The following is a 22823-nucleotide window of genomic DNA, read 5'->3' on the forward strand; positions in this document are numbered from 1 at the left end:
TGTTATCTGTGTCATTAGTATGAAAAGGGAAATGTATCTTTTACTTCTGAGAGCATGAAAGAAATTACTGGAATATAGGGCCATAATACTGGTTTTAAATTCTTTATAACTGTGAGCTAATGTTTTTGTAGCATAAAGTACATGTCCTGTTCTATTGCAGGTTGTCATTATCCCCTGTGGTATCACAAACTCCCTTTCTGAAGAGGACAGAGAGGCTCTGTTGAAGAAATGTAATGAGTATCGTACCAGGCTGCTTGCTGTCAGCATCCGTGTCCGGGCTGATTTAAGAGACAACTACTCACCTGGCTGGAAGTTCAACCACTGGGAACTTAAGGTACATTTCTTTCCAGCAGGTATTTTGAAGCCTAGGTGAGGGGTATATATCAGGTATGCTATGTGTGCCTTTTATTCTGAAGGCAAATGTGTTCTGTAAATTAAGAATTGCTGCCTGATAATCAGTGATTGCTTTCATTAATAAATGAAGAAAAGGTGTTTTCTGAGACTTGTTGTTTGCTAGGATTTGCATGTCATTAGGGATTTTTAAACTTCCAAGGCTCTACTTATATACCTAGAAATTTAAATTAATAGCATAAATTACTTGCATGTTTAAAAATGTGCACTAATACTTCAGTGTGTCCTGGCTCACAGCAGTGCCTTCTGTGCATACAGTGGAACAGAGAAGATAAACCTGTAGTGTCAGCAAAGAAAGGAGCAATTTTTTTGTTTCAAAATTGCCATGTTCCTTCACATAGTAATTGAGAGGAACAGTTCTGCTTCCTCCAATGTAAGAGACTTTTATAAAACAAAAATAGCAAGCAGAATGAAACAATGATAATAACGGTAATTAGAAATTGAGTGATGTGTTGAGTGATGTTACGGAATTGTATTTTTATTCTGAATTTAAAATTAGTTTCAGTGTGTTAATCTGCAAAGTGACATGATAGAAGTGACCCAAAATTGTTCCAAGTTCCCATTGTCTCCAAGTTCTCTTCCCTTTGTGTAACCTTTTTTTTTTTAATGGAGCTCTAGTACCATGAATCCATGTTGGAAAACTTCCTAAATAAAATTAGTTTTTTCAAGGAGGCACAGCATGGGGCAAACTAGCTGTTTTTTATAAAATCTGCTAATGTGTCCAGCATAATACCTAAACTGCATCTTCAGGCTAATTGCAGGAACAGTACACTCCTTTTATTGTGTGTATGAGGAATTTCATACGAAAAATACAAAGGTGCTGGAATAAGAAGTACAAGAATTAACTGGAAAATATTTTGCCTTACGTACTTTTCAGCTTAGCAGACTTCTGATGTTACTTCCTAAAAAAAAGCAAGTCACTGGTACTTCTTTTGTAATGTCTGGTATTAGTTCCATTGCTTTCTTGGGAAATCTTCCTGGGTGACCATGAGGTATTCTTTCACTTAGTAGTATTACAATTAATACTACTTAATTAAAAGTACTGGATACTTTCTTCTAAGTTTCTATTATGGAGATAACGTTTTATGGGTCATAAACTAGAATGTTCCATTTGAATTGCTTGTTAATAACAGTTTTGAATAGCTTTTCATGTAGCTTTGTAGCAGTAGTAGATAGTTCACTGTTCAGATGGATTTTACTGTATTATTCACCTTTTTAGCATAATTAAGGTAGTGGGGGGAGAGGGAGTATAGGGAATCATTTGGAAGCCATGAACTGGAAGAGATTCCAGAGCACACAATGCATAGAAAGCTTGGGATTCTCCTGTTCATCTCTTGAACACTGTGGAATGGTTTTAGCTTATAAACTTACTGATTCAATTTCTTTTGAGGAGGGGAAAAGAATCCTCCAAAATACATTTGCATTTACTCTTTTCATTTCCTGTGAAAGAATGTTTACATTTTGGGATACGTGTTAGGATGTGGAGAAAGCAAGTTACACAGTAGACTCTTAACTGACTCTTTCCAGTAAAATGGAAAATCTTTTTGTCTGATGGTATATGGAAAATGAGAAATTGCATCTTATCACCAAAGTTTATACAGCATAAAAGCTTTGCTAAAGCACTTAGCTGTTTGTAGTCAAATATCCTATGCAATTAATGTTGATACTGGGGCTGTATTTAACAGAACTTTTGCTGTTTGCTGTTAATACAACACCTGTTGAATGCTGTTGAAATGCTGTTGAAATGATTCTGTGAAAACAGAATTAAATGTGTTACTGGATGAACTAGAACATTATAATTACTATAGAAGTCTTAATTGTTCAGACTTAAGAAATTTGATTTGCAATATGTGGGATAACTTAGTTCACTGTCAGTGGTGCTTCAGTATTACTTGAATGTTGGCACTGATGAAGTCTCCAAGCTAGTGAAGCAAGGTAGAATACACAAGTGAAGAGATGGTGGTTGGGAAAGACAGAAATGCATAAAAGCTTTGGAATATTTGGTGACTTTTGTTTTTCAAAGAAACTTAAATTTGTGAAGTGAGTCTGTATTAAGACTGGACTTTAAAACAAACAAACAAAAAGCTACAGAGAGAGAGAGAAAATGAACTCTTCTGCGAATTACTTCTTCATCATAACTTATCATTTTTTCTTTTCCACTAAGGGTGTCCCAGTCAGGGTTGAAGTGGGACCACGAGACATGAAGAGCCAGCAGTTTGTGGCTGTTAGAAGAGACACAGGGCAGAAGCTGACATTGTCTGAACATGAAGCAGAAGAGAAACTTAAGCAGATCTTGGAGGAGATCCATGCAAACCTTTACAGCAGGTAAATTGAGAGTTACAGTAAATGACTGTGCTAATCACAGATGCACTTTACCTGTCAGAAGAGCTTCTCACATTAATGGTTTTTCTGTGGAGGAAGACAAGTTAGGCTCATCTTCCTGTTTGCAACATATAATTTTCAGCCTCTTAAACCTCTTCACATACAGCAATAGAAGTTGCCTGTTGTTCTTATGAAATGGAAGGTAAAAGGTTGTGAACTTATTTTAAAAAATACTTCAGTGAGTTCATGTGTATTATTGATAAGCAAATGCACCATAAATAGACCATAAATAGGTCCCAATGACCTAGCACTGTCCAAAGAAGGGCAGCAGAGCTGGTAAAGGGCGTAGAGCACAAGTCCTGTGAGGATCAGCTGAGGGAGCTGGAGTTGTTTGTCCTGGAAAAAAGGAGGCTCAGGGGAGACCTTAGCACTCTCTACAACTGCCTTAAAGGAGGGTGTAGTCATGTGAGAGTTGGTCTCTTCTCCCAAGTAGCAAGTGACAGAATAAGAGGAAATGATCTCAAGTTGAGCCAGGGGAGGTTTAGATTGGATATTGGAAAAAACTTCTTCACTGAAAGGGTGATCAAGCATTGAGACATGTTGCCCAGCACAGTAATGGAATACCCATTCATGGAAGTGTTCAGAAAACATGTAGATGTGCTTAAGGGTGTGGTTTAGTGGTGGGCCTGGCAGTGTTGGCTTGGTGGATGGACTCAATGATCTTAGAGGTCTTTTCCAGCCTAAATAATTCCATGATCCTATGTACAGGACTTATTCATGAAAGATGCTTTTGGTGTGGAATTTTGAAAGACACAAAGCTGTCCAAGAAACTTCAGGTAGCTGAACTTCTATGTTCAGAAGTGTATTTTAAGACCCTATTGACCTTCACAGGATTGTTTTCTTGTAAGCAATCAAATACTTTCGGAACTGTTTTTTGCCCTTATTGCAAATGTCAAAATCCCTCACAGGTCTGTCACTGCAGATTGTTGCTCATAAGTCCACTGAGAAGAACAGGGAGTTGATGCAGTGCTGCAGCAGATAAGCTTTTCTATTTCCTTCTCTGGTCATCCAAATTGTTTAGAGGCAGAATATTTTTACCTATTGATCAGTGACAGGTACCTTGTATTGCTGCTGGGGGTTGGTTTGTATTTAAATTGTTTGGGATATATTCCATAGCTGGCTGGAGATCATTAGATGGATCCTGTTTCATTGCAGTTTGCATAACACTAAATCAATAAACACATTCAAGCAGATGGAAAGCAAAACACAGGAGAAAAGTAGCACTATTTGGAGGAGAAAAGGGATAGCAAAGAGCACTCCTCGCTGATAGTTTTGCTTGGAAAACACAAGCAGATGCTCTCACAGCAGAGACCTTATCTAGCACGTTCAAAAACATCTTGTGATTTAGATTTAGAAAATAATTTTAAAAGAAAAATATGCATCTATAGTATTTCTTTCTGTCTGCTTTGGATCAGTGTTTAGCTGACATGTGCAACAGTGTGAATTAACACAGTGAAATGTGCAGCAATCTGAAGAGCATCCCATCATCAGCAATTAATCAAAGTTTTATCTGTTTGAGAGGAGAAGTGGTAGAAAGACATATCCTGATTAGGAAGATTCTAATGAAGATATAGCTCTTTTTGTAACTTTTTGTTTTGACTGACTGTGTAAACTCAGCTCGTTTGGCCAGTGAGTTTATGTGAATAAATCTGCCCTGATTTAATTTTTTTTTCCTTCTCTTAGAGCATCCGAGGACCTAAAAAGTCATATGGTGGTGGCCAATAATATGGAGGACTTTCAAAAAGAGCTTGATTCAGGAAAAGTAAGGAAATTTACTACTTCTATTCTTGTGCTTCACACCCTTTCTAGCCCTTATCTTAGTAATGGTTTTATCAGAATATGCTTTTAAGACAGAGTGATGTAAACATTTCATTCAGGTCACAATAACCTCACTGTCATTATTCTAATGCAAACAGGGACAAAACACTTACTAAGTCTCATATAAAGGTCCAGGTAAGAGTTTGAAGTCCAAGCTATTTACATCAAGGAAGTTTTACCCTTATGACCTGAGTAGAAGCCATCGGGTACATTGTCGGAAACCTCCTTGGGCTGATAGTAACAATTACCCATCGTGTGGATGAGTGAGCTCTGCTGATTGAGACATCTGGGAAAAAGTATTGAAGTTCAGATGAGAGGCTAAGCCTTCAGTACAGAACTGAGCTGCTGTTTCTTTTACAAAGACCCGCTGACAGAGTTTTTTAACCCTGAAATTCTGTCACAGGTCAGGTTGGGAAATCATTTATATGTTTAGATTAGTGTATTCAAGAGACAGGATCCCCAACATTAGTCAGTAAGGTTGTGTATTTTATAAGGAGACATCAGGGGGGTTGTGTACCAATTAGATCGACTCTGAACATTTCAAAATTCCTGATGAAAAACGTACCAGTGCCAAGAATCCATAAGTACTCTGTTAAACTTCAAAAATAGTTTTAAGTTATTCCTGGTTAGCCTTGACCTTCCATTATACTGTTTTCTTGTATTTCTATTGCACTTAAATTTAATTTAGAACAATATTTAAAGGAATAATGATGAACTTCAGAGGAGAGACTCATTTAGCATGCTTGGCAATCTGAAGATGTACCTATCTTAGACATTCTCTGTATAGGTGCTGTAATAGTGGTACTGCCTTATTTTCCTCCACATAACTAAACCACAAGTCTTTAGTCTTAACACATAATTGTGCTCTGCATGGATGTTCAGCTAGTGTTACTGCTCTCATGTGTTGTGAGTTCAAGATGTGCCAGCATGTATCTTTCACTTCTGACTTAAAAAGCATTCTGAAATGATGTTTGACTCTTTTCAAGACAATGAAACGGCTGAGGACAACATAAGCTCTTTAAAAAGTCTTAAGAGATGCAGTACATATGTGGAGAGAGTAAAATGCCTGGTCTTCAATGTCCAACACTCATTGTTGTGTGCAGCTAGATTCTAGATATGACAAAGAGAATTCAGCTATTTTCATAACGCTGAGAACTCTAATATAATCTAAATGTAGTCAAGCTTGGAGATGTGAACAAATAATTTTAGATTCCACATTGGATACTTCCACCATTTTGGTATTTAGGTGGTATGAATTTGTTACGAGCTGCATATCTGAATTGAAAAAAAATTGAAAAAAATGTGTCATTTTGTGTTTGTTTCAATCTCTACCTATATTTGTTGTATTAACATAATTTTGTAGCATATGTATTCTGAATTACTTGAAATTACGCTCTGTTAGCACTGCCTACTGTTTAAGAGGAAAATTTGTAAGATGCAGTGCTCTTGTTCAATTCCTGTTGCTGTTTTTCCTTTAATGGAGTTGCAGACTCTCAGCTCTTTAAAAATTTGGCCTGTTTTTCATTTCACTAACAAAAGGTTAATGCAAGAACAGTGTAGAAGAGTGGTAATAGTTCCTTTTTTCAGTTGCAAGAAAGTGAAGCTGTACAGTGAAGTCTCATAAAGGTGTGTTCCAGTTAATGGCAAATTGAGAATTTTGCAGTAAGAATGTAAGTTAGGTGAAAGAAAGACACTGAGTAAACCTTATTCACACTTTGGGTAGAATTAAAATGAATGAAGCCTCAATTTAGTAGCTGATGTTGCCTTCATCTATCAGCATTTCACACGTGTTCAAATGTCTGTAGAGGGTGTCTTTCTAACACTAATGCTACCCCTTGGCAGCAAACTGAATTTTCTTTGTGAAAGTTATTTAAAAAAAATATAAAAGTCAGTAAAATTGAATATAAAAGTAGGGGCAAGAGATCTGCTACAATAGCTAAGAGTAGTACTGAGAGGAGTGGGTGACATTATCATTTCAGCCTTACTCTCTTGGTTTTCTTAAGTTAAGCTAAGTGAAGGAAACAGCCGGAAGCTGCACACCCACCCCCATGGCCCCCAGAAAAATGTGCTGTTGGCAGTTCTGTTTTCTTAAAATATGTATGCTCAGAAAAAATGAAAATTCATAGTAATGGAATTAAAATGGGAACTTTGTTGGGAGGGCACTGTCTTGCAGTGTGTAAGGCAAGCATTTGCTCAGTAGTTTGAAAATTTTAAACTTTTCCTGAAAAACAGAACATTTCATGAGAAAATAGTGTTTATACTTTCCAGTGTATTTGGTTAAAAAGAGTTGGTTTAAATTTAAATGCTGCTTTGGGTTTGTTTAGGATTTTCCATACTGCACTGTGGAGGGATGGCTGTGCTTATCTCTCTGATGAAAAAGAGCTATTAAAATTCAATTGTAACAGTTGGAACTTTTCCCAGTTTGAGATCTGTATATGAGATCTGAAGGTTTAGGAATCTTCCAGAGACAAAGATGACTTTTTCAATGTATAACTGTTGGGTTTTTTTCTCTCCGCTGCTCCCTTCAGATGGCACAAATCCCTTTCTGTGGGGAAATTGAGTGCGAGGATTGGATCAAGAAGACCACTGCCAGGTAAAATATAACTGAACCTGAGAGTATTTACCAAGATCAAAATCAAAATATTTTGACTATAAAACAGGAATGCAAGATGCCTCTGGGTATAAGACTTACATACAGAGTCTTGCTGTCCTGCATAATTCAATATATTTACTTCCCTTAGTTCTGGAACTTTCAGGGTAGTTTAATGCGGGTTTAAGATTTCATGTGTAATACACTTTATTGCACTTTTATTTTTTAATAGAAACATTTATTTATGAATATTTATTTAGAAATACCTTCTTATTGCAGGGATCAAGATCTTGAGCCTGGTGCCCCGTCCATGGGAGCAAAAAGCCTCTGCATACCTTTCCAGCCTCTCCGTGAACTCCAGCCTGGAGCAAGATGTGTGTGCGGCAAAAACCCTGCCAAGTTCTACACCCTCTTCGGTCGTAGTTACTAAATCACTAGTGAAAGAACCTTCTCCTTTATCTGTGAATTGAACTTTTTTTAATAAGACTGAGATAGCCCCTTAAACTTCAATCGGTTTTGTGACTTTTTAAAGAATTCAAAGACAAAGCCATAAACCACAACCCAGCACCCCAATGGTCAGTCTTAGGCTAGCAGTAATTCACAGACTTTTCTGTAAAGATCTCCAATAATAAAGATGTATTGTGAGCTGTAACATACTGTGATGGTTTTTCCTGTGTTTCTCAGTGGGGAGGAATAGGCATCCTTTGCTCATGTCTTTGTTTCTGGTTTGGCACATGTATTTGCCTGAAAGATTGGAGAGAATGTCATAAAAACTAAGTACAGTTTAGCGTGCTGACATCTACTTTCTACATAAAACATCTGCTTTTAATCTGGCCTGCAAATTTTTCAATAGAGACTTGCTGCTAACCTGTAGGCAAAGTATTTACCACCTTTAGAAAACTCCTTCTGAAGCCAGCTCTTTCAAGGAATGTTTTCATAAAAACATAAAATCATAGAATGGCTTGGAAGGGACTTTAAAGATCATCTCGTTCCAACCCCTCTGCTGTGGACAGGGATATCTTCCAGTAGATCAGGTTGCTCAGAGCCCCTTCCAGCCTGTCCTTGAGCACTTCCAGTGATGGAGAATCCACAGCTTCTCTGGGCAACCTGTGCCAGTGCTTCACCACCCTCACAGTCAAGAATTTCTTCCTAATTATCTGATCTGAACCTGCTCTCTTTCAGTTTGAAGCCATTCCCTGTTGTCCTACCACTCCCTGCCCTTGTAAGTCCCTCTCCAGCTTTCTTGTAGGCACCTTTAGGTACTGGAAGGTGCTCTAAGGTCTCCCTGAAGCCTTCTCTGCTCCAGGCTGAGCAACCCCAACTCTCAGCCTGTCCACACAGGAGAGGTGCTCCAGACCTCTGAGCATTTTTGTGGCCTCCTCTGGACTCTCTCCAACAGGTCCATGTCTGTCTCACGCTGAGGATCCCAGAGCTGGACACAGCTCTCCAGGTAGGGTCTCACAAGAGCAGAGCTAGAGAATCACCTCCCAGATATTCACCCCGTTGTAAAGCAAGTTTTAAGGATTAAATGCCACTCTGTAACAAGATGCAGGTGGCTGCCATTTCTTGCAGCTATTTTCCAAAGCTCTGTTCTTATTTTGCAAACTGGCCTTTATGGCTGTCTGACAGTGATACTGCAGTGAGTAATGCAAAGGCAATCTGAAGAGTGTTAAGTTCAGTGCTAGAGATTTTAGCCTGTGGTTACATCTACAGCATGTTTCATAAAAGGTTTTTTTTTGCTTTTCCTACACTTACCAAGTGTTGCTCTAGCAGAGGAGGCTGGATGTTACAGAGTTGTGAAATCATTTTAAAAATAACATTACTTCCACTCTGAGCACAAGATTGTCTTTGAGAAAAAAAGAGGTGGCCCTGGCACAAAACTGTTTGGATGACACACAATTGACTCATTACTTTTGTTCTCCTGTATGTTTGAAGGCTGTCTACATGACCACCTTTCCCTAAAAAGAGTATAGTGAAAACTTGACGATTAAAAAGTTGGACCAGTAAGATCCTCCCCCAACTCTTTCTGGGACAAGACTACATTGCTGCCTGTGTGCAAAAAACTGGTTTTATGTAGCAGCCATAGTCTTAAGCATGCAGGAGACTTAGAGTGCTATTGTCAGATCTTCTCTGCTTTTCAAAGGCATGCAGAATGTTTGCTTTTGCCCATATCCCTGTGGTCAGCCTTCCTAGTCAAAATTTTGAATATTAAAATTTGAACTTGGCCTCTCCGGTTTAGGATAATGCCCCACTTTTTCCACAGAAAAGTACAAAAATTATTAAATATTTCAGGTCAGCTTGCTCAGAGTGCTTGGAAGTTGGAAATTCTCTGTAATATTTTTTGGATTATGGTTAGTCCTGAAGGGTTTGCTTCAGTTACATCTTAAAATCATCTATCTTGCATTTGTGTAGATATTTTCTCAGGCGTAGTAATGAGCAAAGGATTTAGGGAAGGATGTGTCTGCATTTATCTTTGGATTCAGTTGACAAACCAGAGGAGTGGCCCTAAGGTCTCTATCCTGGTGTGCTGCCCCTAATGCTGGCTGGGATTATACTTTGAGAAAGAGGGTGAGCAATAACACCAGAGTGATGTTTTCACAGCCTGAAATGGCAGGTGACTAAGAGTAGCCTGGAGAGGGATTGGCCACAGCACCTCTGTGGTGCTGGGGAAGGGGAAAAGCAGCAACCAGCAGCTTCAATGTCCTCAGGCATAAGAGGCAGGAATGTGCCAGGATTTTTTGGCAGAGCAAACCAGATTTTTAGGAATAGATGAGCACTGAGCTCCCGTTGAAATGCTCTACAATATCCACATTTTAAAAATGAGATATGGAAGCTGTTAGTAACTCAGAACAAAGGAAAGGCAAAACTGAGTGCAGCCTCTGACCTTATCAGTCTGAACAAAGAGCCAACCTTCAACCAGTTGACTGGATCAGATCCATGAGTAAACATGTTGACACACTGCTGTTAGAAATGAGTTGCTCTGAACCTACAAATGGATTTGTTTGAAGACAGATTTCACAGAAGGCCAGCCTTTTTTTTTTGTCTTATTTTTTCCCCTCTTACTTTTCCTGAACATATTTCTTCCTGATCATAGTAAGGCTTGAAGTGTCTGAAATGTTGATGCCTCACGTGCAGGTCTCCCTGTGATGATTTTCCACAGAAAGGCTAATGTTTGCCTGGGACAGATAGCATCTAAGTCAAGTATCCTTTTGCCAAAAGCACAATCTGAGCTATCTGTGAAGCATTATAGAAAAAACCTTTCAGACCCTGACTAGATTGTGTCTGTTAGAAAAATAGGTATATGAATTGGAATAATACTCTGCTGTTGATTCGATGGTACTGCTTTATGTTTGTAATAGAATTGCAAACTTCAGGGTGTTTTTTAGTTCTTGTATACAGATAAATTTGGGTTAAGTTTTAAGGGGGGTGTAAGGGAACTGCCTTAACATGGTGCTAGCAGCTCCTTATTGGAAATAGAGCACAGGTGAACATTTTAGCTCTGCTGCAAAGGGAGTGCTTCATTTAGTTCTTGTTTTGGTAATCACAGCCTTGTGTGAGGCAGGACTTTTGAGAGCTCCGAAGTTTGGTCTTGGTCTGTACCCACTGAAAGGAGAATAACTTGAAAAAAATTTCTCACTTTTCATGCTCTGTAGTTCAGGTAATAAAATAAGTAGTTAAACATCACTTTAATACAAAAAGGAAAAAACCACCATAGAAATAGCTGGAATAAAAGTGGTAACACAGGTGTGAGAAGATGAAGATGAGTAAGTGCCATTTCAATGTTGTAATTACTTCTACTAATCCACCCCTCCAAGGTTAATGGAGTTCTTTAAATGGCAGGAGGAGGGGAACCCTCGAGTTGTAGTTGCAGTGTGTAGGTAGGCAAATGATAAAATGTTAAAAATTATGTATGTTGGCAGGCAAGGCTTCTAACAAAGTGGACTTTAAACATAAATATTTTGGCTGTTGAAACCTGTGAGCAAAAATCCATGGGTGTTTGTTTTTAACCCAAAGTTAATTCACCTTGGGAAGCCTATGGCCAGCAGGGACAAATGGTCAGCTCAGGTTATCAATATTATCTTATCTCTCCATGGCTGCACTGCACATAATTCATGTGATTTCCTTCCTTCCTATCTCATAACTAACTGTGTGCATATATGTACACAGATGGGCATTTAAAATAAAAAGCTGGATCATAAACTTTTCAAGGAAGTCACCTGGTCTTATGGCCCAACTGCCTGGTGTGCCATTAGTGGCAGTTTGTGAGTTTGTGTTGACTATGGGGACACTCAGAGCTCAGCAGGTACTGCAATGAGTGACAAAAAATGTTACTGCTTCAGGATCTTACTCTTTTCCAGAAATGGCACAATATACAAGCTGGGACTTGAGCAGCTTGAACTTCTGGTTGTGCTTTCCCCAACTCTGACTTTTCCATGCAAGCATATAAGAATTACTTTGAGATTTTGAGACAGTCAGGGGTTTCAAAATGGGACATAAACACTGTGCTTTGGGTTTATTGTTAAGCCTCATCTTCCATGTCTACTGGCTGTTTGTTTAGAAAATGGCCTCCAAATTTTCTCCATTTCCACGAGCAATGTTAAAATGTGTGGAAAGTACAAGAAGTTGTACAGTTGTACTAGGTTGCTAAAATGGAAGATCAGTTGTCTTTGGAGCTTGTTCTATGGACATCTTCAGTGACTCTCACAAGCAGCTCATGTTCATCATGTTTTTAAAAATCATGTCCACCCAACATGAATTTCAAATGTCTTTTTCCACAGGTATATAGTAGGAATTTCCAGTACTAAAATTACTGGCAACAGAAATGGCAGGAATGGACATGCAAGGAGAGTTTTATGCAAAAGAGAGGCCTTTTCTAACCAGCTGAAGTTCTGAGCCACCTTCTTATACTCCTGTCTGGGCCTTATTCAGTTTTTTAGAGCACTGACACTGAGTAGAGTAGCAAGTGCTGGTGATCCCAGTAGTCTTCCTCGGTTTATTTTTGGTTTTGCAGGAAAAAATGCCTCCTGAGGGTGGGACACCTGCAGGACTGGAGCCCTCAGGGTGTCTTCACATGACAAATCTCACTGAACTGCCCTTTAAACTGATTTATTGTTTTACTGCTTCCTATAAAAGTGGCTCCCACATGTGAGCAGCGCTGACAGGTGAAGGGCAGGATCACAGGCAGGGAGCTGCTCCTCGCACAGCTCTGTCTCTGCAGATCCTGGGAGCAAGGGGCAGCAGGAATGGGCCGCTACTCGGGCCGCAGCAGCCGGCTCATCCTCATGTGCGTGCTCAGCCTCGCCATTTTCACCGTTGAGATCTCGGTTGCCTACGTGGGCAATTCTCTCTCCTTGGCCTCAGACGCCTTTGCTGTCCTCTCCCACCTGATCTCCATGATCATCGGGCTGTTCGGCGTCAGGTTCAGCCGCATCAAGTGGCACAAGGCCAGCACGTTCGGCTTCAGCCGGGCAGACGTGCTGGGGGCTTTCGGCAACTCCGTTTTTGCCACCGCGCTCATGTTCAGCATCTTCGTGGAGGCTGTCAAGAGGTTTATCAACCCTCAGAAGACTGAGAAAGCGCTGCTCGTCCTCATTATTGGGGTTTCAGGTCTCTTCTTCAATGTGTTGAACTACGTTATCTTCATGGAGTGCTGCTATTGTCATGCACCCCCCGGAGACACCGAAACAGGTAAATAACCTCATGCAGCCGCTCTGCCCCTCGGCACTTCTGCTTGGTTATAGAGGCTATTTACTGCTTCTCTGAGATGGGCAAGTATAATGTAGTGGTCTTCACTCTCTTGTTAGCAAGGGAGGTGGATTTTATGCCTGAACCTGTGCATGTTTCCAGCTATCACCACAGTAAGTTAATGGGCAAGCAGTTTAAGTGTTGTCTCTCCAAAATGTACAGTGATCTGCAAGAGAAATTTCCTCCCTAATCCACTGGCTGGCAAAACATGGGACAAAATGTGCTACCACCCTCAGGGAGATCCTTGCTATGAAATACCTAATCCTGAAATACCAGTCATCCCCAATCTCCACCTCTCAATATTTTAGTAATTCTGCTGTAATTTTTATCAGAGACGCGGTTATCCTTAGAGGAGTGTTCGCTGTTTGCAGGAGACAAAAGAATAGGTAAGGGTAAAAGGAGCGTCTCAGCCTTTGCTGATTTGGGAATATGTTGTGGGAATATTAGGATGCTGACTGAAAAAACCTGTGACTACAGAGCTGAGGATTCTTTGCTGATGTTTGTTAACGTGTGCTTGGGAGAGCATGCAGAGGAGGAACAGGCATACTCTGCCGCAGAAATATTTTGCAGGAGATTCTCTTTGGTGCACAGTTTTGGCCTTTCAGTTTATTTTTCTTAGCATAGGATTTAAAAATTTCTACATTTGGGAGGAGAGATGGGGGCTGATTTTTTTATTCCTGCAGGAACTGTCTCACTTTATTTGTTGTAAGATACATGCGACTTCTTTTTTTGTCTCTGTATGTTTTTATACACACATACAAATATATTTCTTAAAACCAGAAATATTTCAGTTGAGATAAGAGCCAGGTATTTGCAAAGTGTAACTGGATGTGCTGGGGAGGAAGCTGAGAGCCTGTCTGAAAAAGCAGGTGCTGTTATGCGCTGCTCTAGGTGAGGTAAGGTAAGTCTTATGTTTGACGTTCAGGCCGGACAGGGCTTTGGAACTAGAAATTAAGATTTTGTTAGTTTATGTTACAGTCTTTAATGTGTTTTCTGATGGACTTTCAAATTGGAAAATATTTCTGTTCATTATTAAAGGTATCTCCAGATCATATTGAAGCTTTAACTTTGTTGCTGTTTAACATTAAAGCCAGATGCATAACTGATTTTGGTGCCTGCTTGTTTATATGCTCACCTGTTTAAAATTTGAGCTGCTCTTGGTCTAAATTTCTGGTGATATGTAATTATTTGGGGGATTTGATAGGCTTTTATGCTGGGAACTGTCAGCAATTCCTGATGAAGTCTTTGTTTATGATGACTTCTTGGAAGACAGCTTTGAAAATTGTGCTTCTGTGTGAAGGCAGGGAGGAGGAACACATCAGCAGTTATAGAGGAATTAACTGAAGTGAATGGTAACTGTGTAGCTAAATTATGTTCTCACTGAATTTCCAGGATCCTTCTTCTAATAACTTTCTGGGACAACACAGACACCCCTCTCCCTCCAATAGACTCATGTCCAAATACCTGGCAACTTGACTTTGTTTCCAACTGAATTTAATTTGCATGAGCCAGGGGTGACTTTTGTACCATCCCATAAATGTGGTGTGTAAATTTGTTGGTGGTTTTGCCTCTCTGTTTCTGGTACAATTAAACTTCTCTGCTTGCAGTAGTGTCTACAGGCAAGATAATGCCATTTTATACTGTAGAGGGAATGCTCCTCTCTTCTGGATTTAATTTTGCACTTCCCACTTGAGTAAAATTTCATATTTATTTCCTCTAATTCACTCTATACTCAATCTAAGTGGGATTTTTATTGCACTTCTTTCAAAAGAAATGCTGTTCCCCAGATAGCTGTACTCTGAAAAATATACTTGTGTGCTTTACATTATTTTAGGGATATATTAAAAAAATGTGAAAAAAGAGGGATTCCATCTCTCTGCCTCCTGTCATCCTGTGTATGAGGAAAACACTCTTCCCTGGAGCTGGAAGGCAAGGTGAATTTTGTAGTGTGTCAGCACCACTAGCAGAAATTCAAGCAGATGGACATGCTTGAATGTGTGCTTCTGGTGCTGTCCAGCTGTGCACAGGCAACACCTTTGGAGACACCTGGGCAGTCTCCTGGCATCAGTGATGGTTTGCTGGAAGGTAAAGGTTTGTAGAGTAGCCCTCTACCTCTTAAGCTTTCTAAGGAAAGGGAGCAATTGCCTTCATATCTCTGCTCCCCAGGTAGGGAATGGATTTAAAACACCCTCTCCTCTCTTGTTCGCACTGCTTTGAAATATCAAGGCAAAAAATGAGGAGAGTGGGTCCATGCTCTGGTGCTGAACTGTGTGTGCTGAGGGCAGTGGGAGCATCTGAATCCACTGAAGCAAATTCTTCCATGTGTATTAGTGCCACAAGTAATTGCCACAACCAGCAGTTCATCTTGTTCCTCTGTTGCGTGGCCTACCATCAGGGATGGAAAAAATAGCTGGTGGGTTTCCTGACAGAAGGGGCAGAGTGAGATGTGTCTGACGAGCCCAGTGGACTCTGAGGGAGGTGTTTACAGGTGCCAACTCAGCTCTCCATCTTTTTCCCCTGTCCTACATCTGTACTCCTCATTTTGCAACACCCACTCCCCAAGTTCTCATCTTAGTATAAATATTCTTGTTGGGCGAGTAAAATTGTGGTTTTTCCTTCTCTTTTTTTTTTTTTTGCCTCTGGTTTTCTTGCCTCTCATTCCTAACTGTTCAACCCCTCACCCTTCCCTATTCTGGTTCTTGCTACCCTTTTGCTCTGTGTCCTATTCCCTAAGTCTTCAGCTGTTGCCATTCCCCTTTGTGTCTCTCAGTTGTTCAAATTCCTGCTGTCCCCTCTGCCAGCTGCAAGTACCTGTCTCTTCTCACCAGGTTGAACTAAGGTCTCTCTGTCTTCTAGGTCCATCTTTGCACTTGATTCAGACAAATGCAGTTCCCTGCACCAAGTCAGGACTAAGAGGAGAGGTCAGCAAGAGAACAGGGAGGACATGCCCCTGTTCTTTCTTTTGATGCTGGCCCAGACCAGCCACTACAGGTATAAAAATATTTCTACACTCTCTAGAGGAAACACTGTGTAGAGGAGCTTGAGCCAGCTAGGCGATCCATAGCAAAGGGCATCACAGAATAATAGGTGCTTTGGGTTCAAATCCAGGAAATACTTATTGAAACACAGAAATATTAAAGCTTCCCTAAGAATCTTTTCCCAGAAGTTGAAATTCACAAAAGACTTTTTTTACTGTTGCTGTTGGAAATGACAGAGCTCCTTCAGCCAGAGTTTTCTGACCCTTTCGAGGTCTTGTATCTTACACAGGAAGTTTTGGCACAAAGAGGAAGAACATGGCAAAGTAGCAAGCAGCTGAAAATAAAAAACATCACACTCCCATAATAAATACCAAACAATTTTAATACTGGCCATATTCCTTGTAATCAGTCGTAAAAATACAGGAGTCTGTTTTACTGCACACAGAGACCCAGTTACTCTTGTCCGTGTAGGTCAGTGCAGTTGTCTCTTCTACTCATTTATACACAGTGTTAAACTGTTAGAGGGACCACAGATTGAAAAGCACCACATTAGTCTGATCGTAGTAATTCTCTCTTGTTTGTCTTAGAAAAGAAATAAAGATTTAACCTGGACAAAGCGTTTGTTCTGTCGTCTTGTGATCTGTACAGGGAGGTGTGGGGGGAAGTAGGGAATAAAGATGTCACCCAGCCCAGCCCACCTGACTCTGAGCCACCCATAAAATGTCTGAGACTGGGAGGAACAGCTCTCATCTTCTCATGAGAGAACTCATGGTCTTTGCACAGCTCACAGCTCATTAAATAAAACATGTTCTGTGTTAGCAGCCAAGTGCCTTGCTTTTAATGTCCCTGTCTGTGCAATTTAGCAGGTTTAGTATGTGAGCTTTTGGTGTGGCATCACTGTTGAATCTTGGTTCTCCTATTTCAGCATGCACCAGCAGCCTGCCTCTCAGATAAGAGCTGGCAAGTAGCTAGGAATCACATAAATGGAAAACTTACCTCCTTTCTCCTTCTGGACCTATGCAGAGTGAGTTTGTTTATTCTGAGGCTTGCTGCGACGCAAATCTTTTTTCCAGGCTTTGTAAGCAGGAGAGATTTGGGGGCAGATGTGTGAACAAAGAGAGGCACTCACCTTAACTGGCTGGGTGGCTTGGGAAGACTTTGTTGCTGTAATATTCTGAACTAAATATTCACATCTGTTTGTGCAAACATGCTGATCTCAGGGGAAATGAGAAGATTTATAGGCCAAAATAAGGGAATAAATGGCTGCTTAATCTGTACCTTAATGCCACAGACCTTCCTGGGGGAGACCTGGTGAGCTAAATTGTGCAGATATCAAAAACCAATTGTACTTGTAGCAGTGCACTCTGATTCTACAGTGGCAACAATCTATACTGCAGGTGCCAAAAATGTTCTGGGAATTAGAGTTCCAGAACAGAAGATTTCACTTTCTTAGGCTTTCAGTTTGAAGAATTTAATGATCAATCAATGTAGCCACATTTAAGAATAGAAAAATACGTTCCCTGGTTGGAGTAGGTTTCTCTCTCAAATGCACTGCTGAAAGTGTAGGAGACTTTGCCAGATGATGATGACTCAGAGACCTTTTTAGGAATTAGAAGGAACCCTGAGTGTAACACCTGTAACAACAAACCCCTGGCTTACTGGGCTTCTCACACGTGAGAAGCCTAAAGCTTTCCTCAAAATCAGCATTTACTTTGTGCTGCCTCTCTTTTGGGTGTATCTTCAAGAGTTTGATTTTATTTTTCCCTGAAAGCATCAAGACTTCAGTAGACTCTTCGTGCCAATTCTTCCCGTGGCTGCATTCACACAGATGATTGTAGAACTTGCAGCAGCAGAGTTTACCAAATTACAGTTCTGTCACACGGTGCATCCTCATCCTCGGGATTTACGTTGCCTCTGTAATGCACTGTGGCACCCAACTCCTAAACATTATGCATAAATCCATAAATGGAGGGATATATGCTTTATGCATTTATTTCCATAAATCACAGAGGTGTTAATGTGTTGGCATGCAGGTAAACAGAGCCTACTGTAACTAGATATTTAGATTTTTTGGCTTTGCTGGATGTAGTCTTCTCAAATGGAATAAAAAGTCTGAGAGATGCACTCAAAGTATTTTTAAGTGTTTATCAAGTGCCTAAAACTGAACACATATTATTTTGAAGATCTTCTTTAGTTTAATAGTGTGGCAAATAGTCTTCATCAAAATTTTCCAAATCTTTTCTAAGCAGCCACAGAAAATGTAATCAGATTTGTATTAATGTATATTCGGTGGAGCTCTAAAACAGTCTAAAAAGACAAGGGAAGAGACTGTGAAAGCATATTTAGCAACGTCCTTCACTAAATTTTCACCAGAACTTTGAATGCTCTTCAAAGAAACTTCAGAAGACAATCTGAGGATTAGTTTTCAGTGAGAAAAATGTGCATCAAAGCGAGTAAAAGCAAATATTTTAGGGCTATGTTGCCCAAAATGGAAAGTGCAGAATGAAAAAGTTGAGTCTCTGAGTAAAGCAAGCAAAGCATCCCTGGATGGTTTATGCAACATCATAAAGGTGAGATTAAACTCTCTGAACCTAGATTCCAACAGTATTAGTGCTGCTGAACTTTGGGTATCTGCATTCACTCAACCTTGAACCAATTCCATAGTAAGGGCATGGACAGTGTCTGAGTTACATCACAGTATCTCTGGTGAGCTGTAAGGAAATAAAAAGACTGTAAGATAACTGAGTTCAAAGTCATAAACAGTTTCAATACAATGGGTTTTTTTAAGGCTTACATGTTTATACGTTAACTGCAATTGTTTTATTTGGATGTTCTGCAGGGAGTTTGACACAGGCATAAGTCTGGTATCAGTTTCAGTCTAGAAATACTGCTGATACAGAAAATGAACCTTTTCCAGAAGGACTCAATGCAATTTACAGTGATGGAATCAGTGAATGGCTTTCTCCTTTTCATGTTCTTTGCAATGTGCTATGCTACCTAGAAAAGGCCATACAGAGATATAAATATACACACACATACATTTATGTGAGAAACATAACAGAACTACACTTTTAAAAAAAGTGAAGTATTTGAAATATTTTAGGAAGGTTTATCCAGGTGATAGAGCAGAGACTGACTAGATATGTCCTAAAGTATGCAAAAACTTTTTTTATGCTGGGTATTAAGTGCGGGGAATAGTGATTTGTAACTAAAAACCTGAGCAACCACCTTAAAATAGGAAAAAAGATAACAAAAATAAGACATTCCAGTCTAGGAAATAAATAATCCCACAGGTTCATCATTCAATGTATTCAAGTGAAATTTAGGAGAGCATGAAAAATACTTTCTGAGGCCAACCTCCAGTGCAGGGTTTCTCCCCAGGACAGCTTCAGGACTGTCATGAAGAGTCACAGCTATGATTAAAAATCCAGGAACATTCAACCTCTGCTCTGCCAAGAACACTGATAAAGCTTTCTGGCAGACTACTGAAGACTTGCTAGTCTAGGCTTCTGCTCCCTGGCTTGAAGCAGATCTAATGACTTCCCAGCCATTCCACCTTCCAGTCTATCCCAAGAAACCCCATCTTCCTCTTGCAGGTGTGAGAGGGAGGCACAAATAAAATGAGCAAGGAATGAGGAACAAACCACCCTCCACAACTAGGTCTGTTGGCTGGTGTTTATGATGTTCTTCATTTTGTGGTGGAATTTATCTGTGGCAGAAGCCAACCACATGGTTTCTGTTTAGATTTGCTATGAATTTGGTCCATCATTCCTAATTTAGAGAAATAAACTTCACAAGCTTCACAGTCAAGGCTATCACCAGGTCTTCTTGGAATTAAGCTTAAAGGCCCTCTCACAGCCACCCATTGCATTTCAGGCTAGGGATGCTGCCTTTAAATGTCATGTGCCCATGATCAGCCTCAGCTTTTTAGTATAAATGTGATATTTTCCTCCCCACAGCCTTAAGGAGGCATAACTCCTTTATGATGTACAGCAGCGTGTGGGCTTTGGCTTCTTTCATTCTCTAGTTCCTTCCAGGTAATTCCTCAAATGTCTTTTGTAAATAATTTTTATGATGGGTTAAAAAGTAATCTCTGGCAGGACTTAGATAAGCGGGATGAAGAGAGATGTCTCTTAACAGTAATGTTAATAGTTAGTTCCTTGTTTTCATGGCTCTTTTTACTATCCAAATTCTACAGAAGCACGAGGCCATGAGTGACCTTATTTTCATTCAGCAGTAGAAGAAAATTACCATTGTTACTGCTGTTATTGTTGTCATATTTCATAATTACAGAGATACCCCATTTTCACGGGCTGGTAATGGCTTCTCTGGAAGGAATTAAGTAGATTTTTACCTCCCACCTTGAAAATTAATAACTTAAGGAGGATGTGACACAAATCTGCAAAACCAAGAGTGGCATAGGGAGGGTCAGTAGCCATTGAATTTTTGTCCTGTCTTCTGGAACAAGAACATGTTAAGTGAAACTATCAGGATTGAGATTCAAAACAAGGAGAAAGAAGCAATAGGCTGAGAGAGTTGAGGTGTCTCAGCCTGGAGAAGGGAAGGCTTTGGGGAGACCTTAAAGCACCTTGCATCATCTAAAGGGGCCCACAAGAGAGCAGGAGAGGGACTTTTTACAAGGGCAGGTCGTGATAGGACAATGATTAATGCCTTTAAACTGGCAGAGGGTAGGTTTAGGTTAGATGTTAGGAAGAAATTCTTTACTCTGAGGATGGTGAGGCGCTGGAGTACATTTTCCAGAGAAGCTGTGGATGCCCCATCCCTGGAAGTGTTCCTGGCCAGGTTAGATGGGGCTCTGAGCAACCTGCCCATGTCTCTGCCAGTGGCGGGGTGGGTACCAAACTAAACTATCCTATGGTTCTTCACTCTGTGAGAGGTGGTGGTGGAGCTTGTTTCCAGTTAATGTTGAAGTCTGCATTGATGAATGAGAGGCTGGACTCGTACATGGAAAAAAATTCATTGAGGGCTACTAAATACAGATATCTGGCTCAGAAACTCACTTGGGCTGAAAACACTTGAAGGATAAAAGACCATTAAGGGAAAGTATAATACATACTTACCCTGCTTTACTCTTACCTAAGCATCCCCTTACAGCCACAGGTGGGGACAGCCTCTTGGCTACAGGATCTGGCTGCCCATGGCTGTGTTGAAAACTGGTGTGTTGAGTACTCTGAAAGCCTGGTACACAGAGATCTTGAAGCTTACAGGAGTGCTTTGCACTTTGGGGTTCAGAAGGAAAGTTTTCTTGTTTTCAATAATTTTAGGAGTTCTGAAGAATTTTTCTAATCTCTGCTCCCGATTAGGATGAGAAAACTGCAGCTTTTCTAGCAGCATTGTAGCTGAAACTAAAGTTGGCAAATAAATCAGAAAACTAAGGTGCTGGACAACCTTTTCTGAATCTCCTAAAAACTTGTTCCAGCTCAGCATAGTCAGAAATGAAGAGCCTGGGATATATAGGTTTCTTGTCTTGTTTAATAGTATGTATCTTGTTCAGGCCATCTCAGCACTGAATGAAAAAGTGAAATCATAACATTCCACTGTTGAATGTGTGCAGTCAGTGTAAAACACACAAGGATGCCAAGCACACTGCAAAGCAATCATGAACATCGCTCCTTTCTAAAAGGATTTGAGACCAAATGTTCTGATACTGCAGGTGGATTGGTGCAGGCAGAATGGCAGTGCCCAAAAAGGGGGAAGAGCCTGAGTAAAGAAACTGGTAATAGCATCAGTGACTCCTATGTGCAGGATCATGGCTTTCTTTTAGACTGTGTTGGAAGAGGTCAAGGTGCAAAAGAGCTACAGGGATAACACACACTTCATTCTGAAGATTGACCTGAATTAACTACTCTTGTTACTGAAAGCAACAGCTTACTTACATGTAATGATTAGGATAACTTTGTTCACCTGGCAGTTTCAGGAGCTGTTTTTCTTGAAGAGATTGTGGCACCTTAATGAAGAGGGAAAAGGAGGTTTGGATGCACAATGAGAAGAGCAAAAGTTTGGGTTTCCAAGAGGCTTCTAAGCAGTCATAGTGCAAAGGGAAAGGCCCTTCCATGGATGAAGAGCAGGGCAGAAGATGTCCTGGTTTTGGCTGGAATAGTTTTGGCTTCATAGAAACTGGTACAGCACTGCATTTTGAATTCAGCATGAGAAAAATATTGATAGCACACTGATGGTTTAGTTGTTGCTGAGTAGTGCTTACTCCAAGTCAAAGACTTTCAGTTTTCCATGATCTGCCAGTGAGAACCTGCACAAGAAATGGTGAGGGAGCACAGCCAGGACAGGCAGGACCTTAACTGGCCAAAGGGATATTCCACACCATAGAGAGTCATGCTCAGAAAATAAACTGAGAGGAGTTGGCCAGGAGCCACTGATCACTGCTGGGGGATGAGCGAGGCATCAGTCAGAGGGTGGTGAGCAACTGTGTTGTGCATCACTCCTTTCTTTGGTTTATTTTTGGTTTGGTTCTTTGTTTGTTTGTTTGTTTTTACTGTGTTTCAGTTATTAAACTGTTATCTCAACCCATAAGGTATTTTTTAGGTTTTTTTCTGACTCTCGTCCCATCCCCCTGGTGGCAGGGGAGAGTGGGTGAGCTGCTGTGTGGCACTGAGTTGCCAGCTGGGCTTAAACTGTGACTGAAGATGAGAAACAGAAAGCAGGAGTGAATGATCAGTTCCATAAAAATGTGTGCTTAATGTTCAGAACAGAAAAGGGAATCAAATATGAGACCATCCAGGGGAAGGAGTAAAGGAGACAGTCAGGACTTTTGCAGTTTCTCTGTATCTGAGGCTGCCCTGTGTTTTGAAGACAGTGAAGGTTTGGTTTCCTCATCTCCAAGAGGTGTAGATGGGAACTGGAAACAGTCTGGACAGGGATCT

At 40.4% G+C, this 22823-nt stretch overlaps 1 protein-coding gene across 4 annotated transcripts in view; it reads left to right on the forward strand.

The window, feature by feature from the left end:
• EPRS1 (glutamyl-prolyl-tRNA synthetase 1) overlaps nucleotides 1-7853 on the forward strand; it is a 39130-nt gene extending 31277 nt beyond the window's left edge. For all 4 annotated transcript variants that reach the window (XM_069009496.1, XM_069009498.1, XM_069009497.1 and 1 more), the window contains 5 exons: nucleotides 161-334; nucleotides 2576-2736; nucleotides 4477-4555; nucleotides 7140-7204; nucleotides 7481-7853. In XM_069009496.1, coding sequence (XP_068865597.1) covers nucleotides 161-334; nucleotides 2576-2736; nucleotides 4477-4555; nucleotides 7140-7204; nucleotides 7481-7631 — 630 coding nt within the window. In that variant the 3' untranslated portion in view covers nucleotides 7632-7853. The remainder of the gene's footprint in view (nucleotides 1-160; nucleotides 335-2575; nucleotides 2737-4476; nucleotides 4556-7139; nucleotides 7205-7480) is intronic.
• Nucleotides 7854-22823: the final 14970 nt, after the last annotated feature.

This window comes from Aphelocoma coerulescens, chromosome 3 (assembly GCF_041296385.1).
Source record: "Aphelocoma coerulescens isolate FSJ_1873_10779 chromosome 3, UR_Acoe_1.0, whole genome shotgun sequence".
NCBI lineage: Eukaryota > Metazoa > Chordata > Aves > Passeriformes > Corvidae > Aphelocoma > Aphelocoma coerulescens.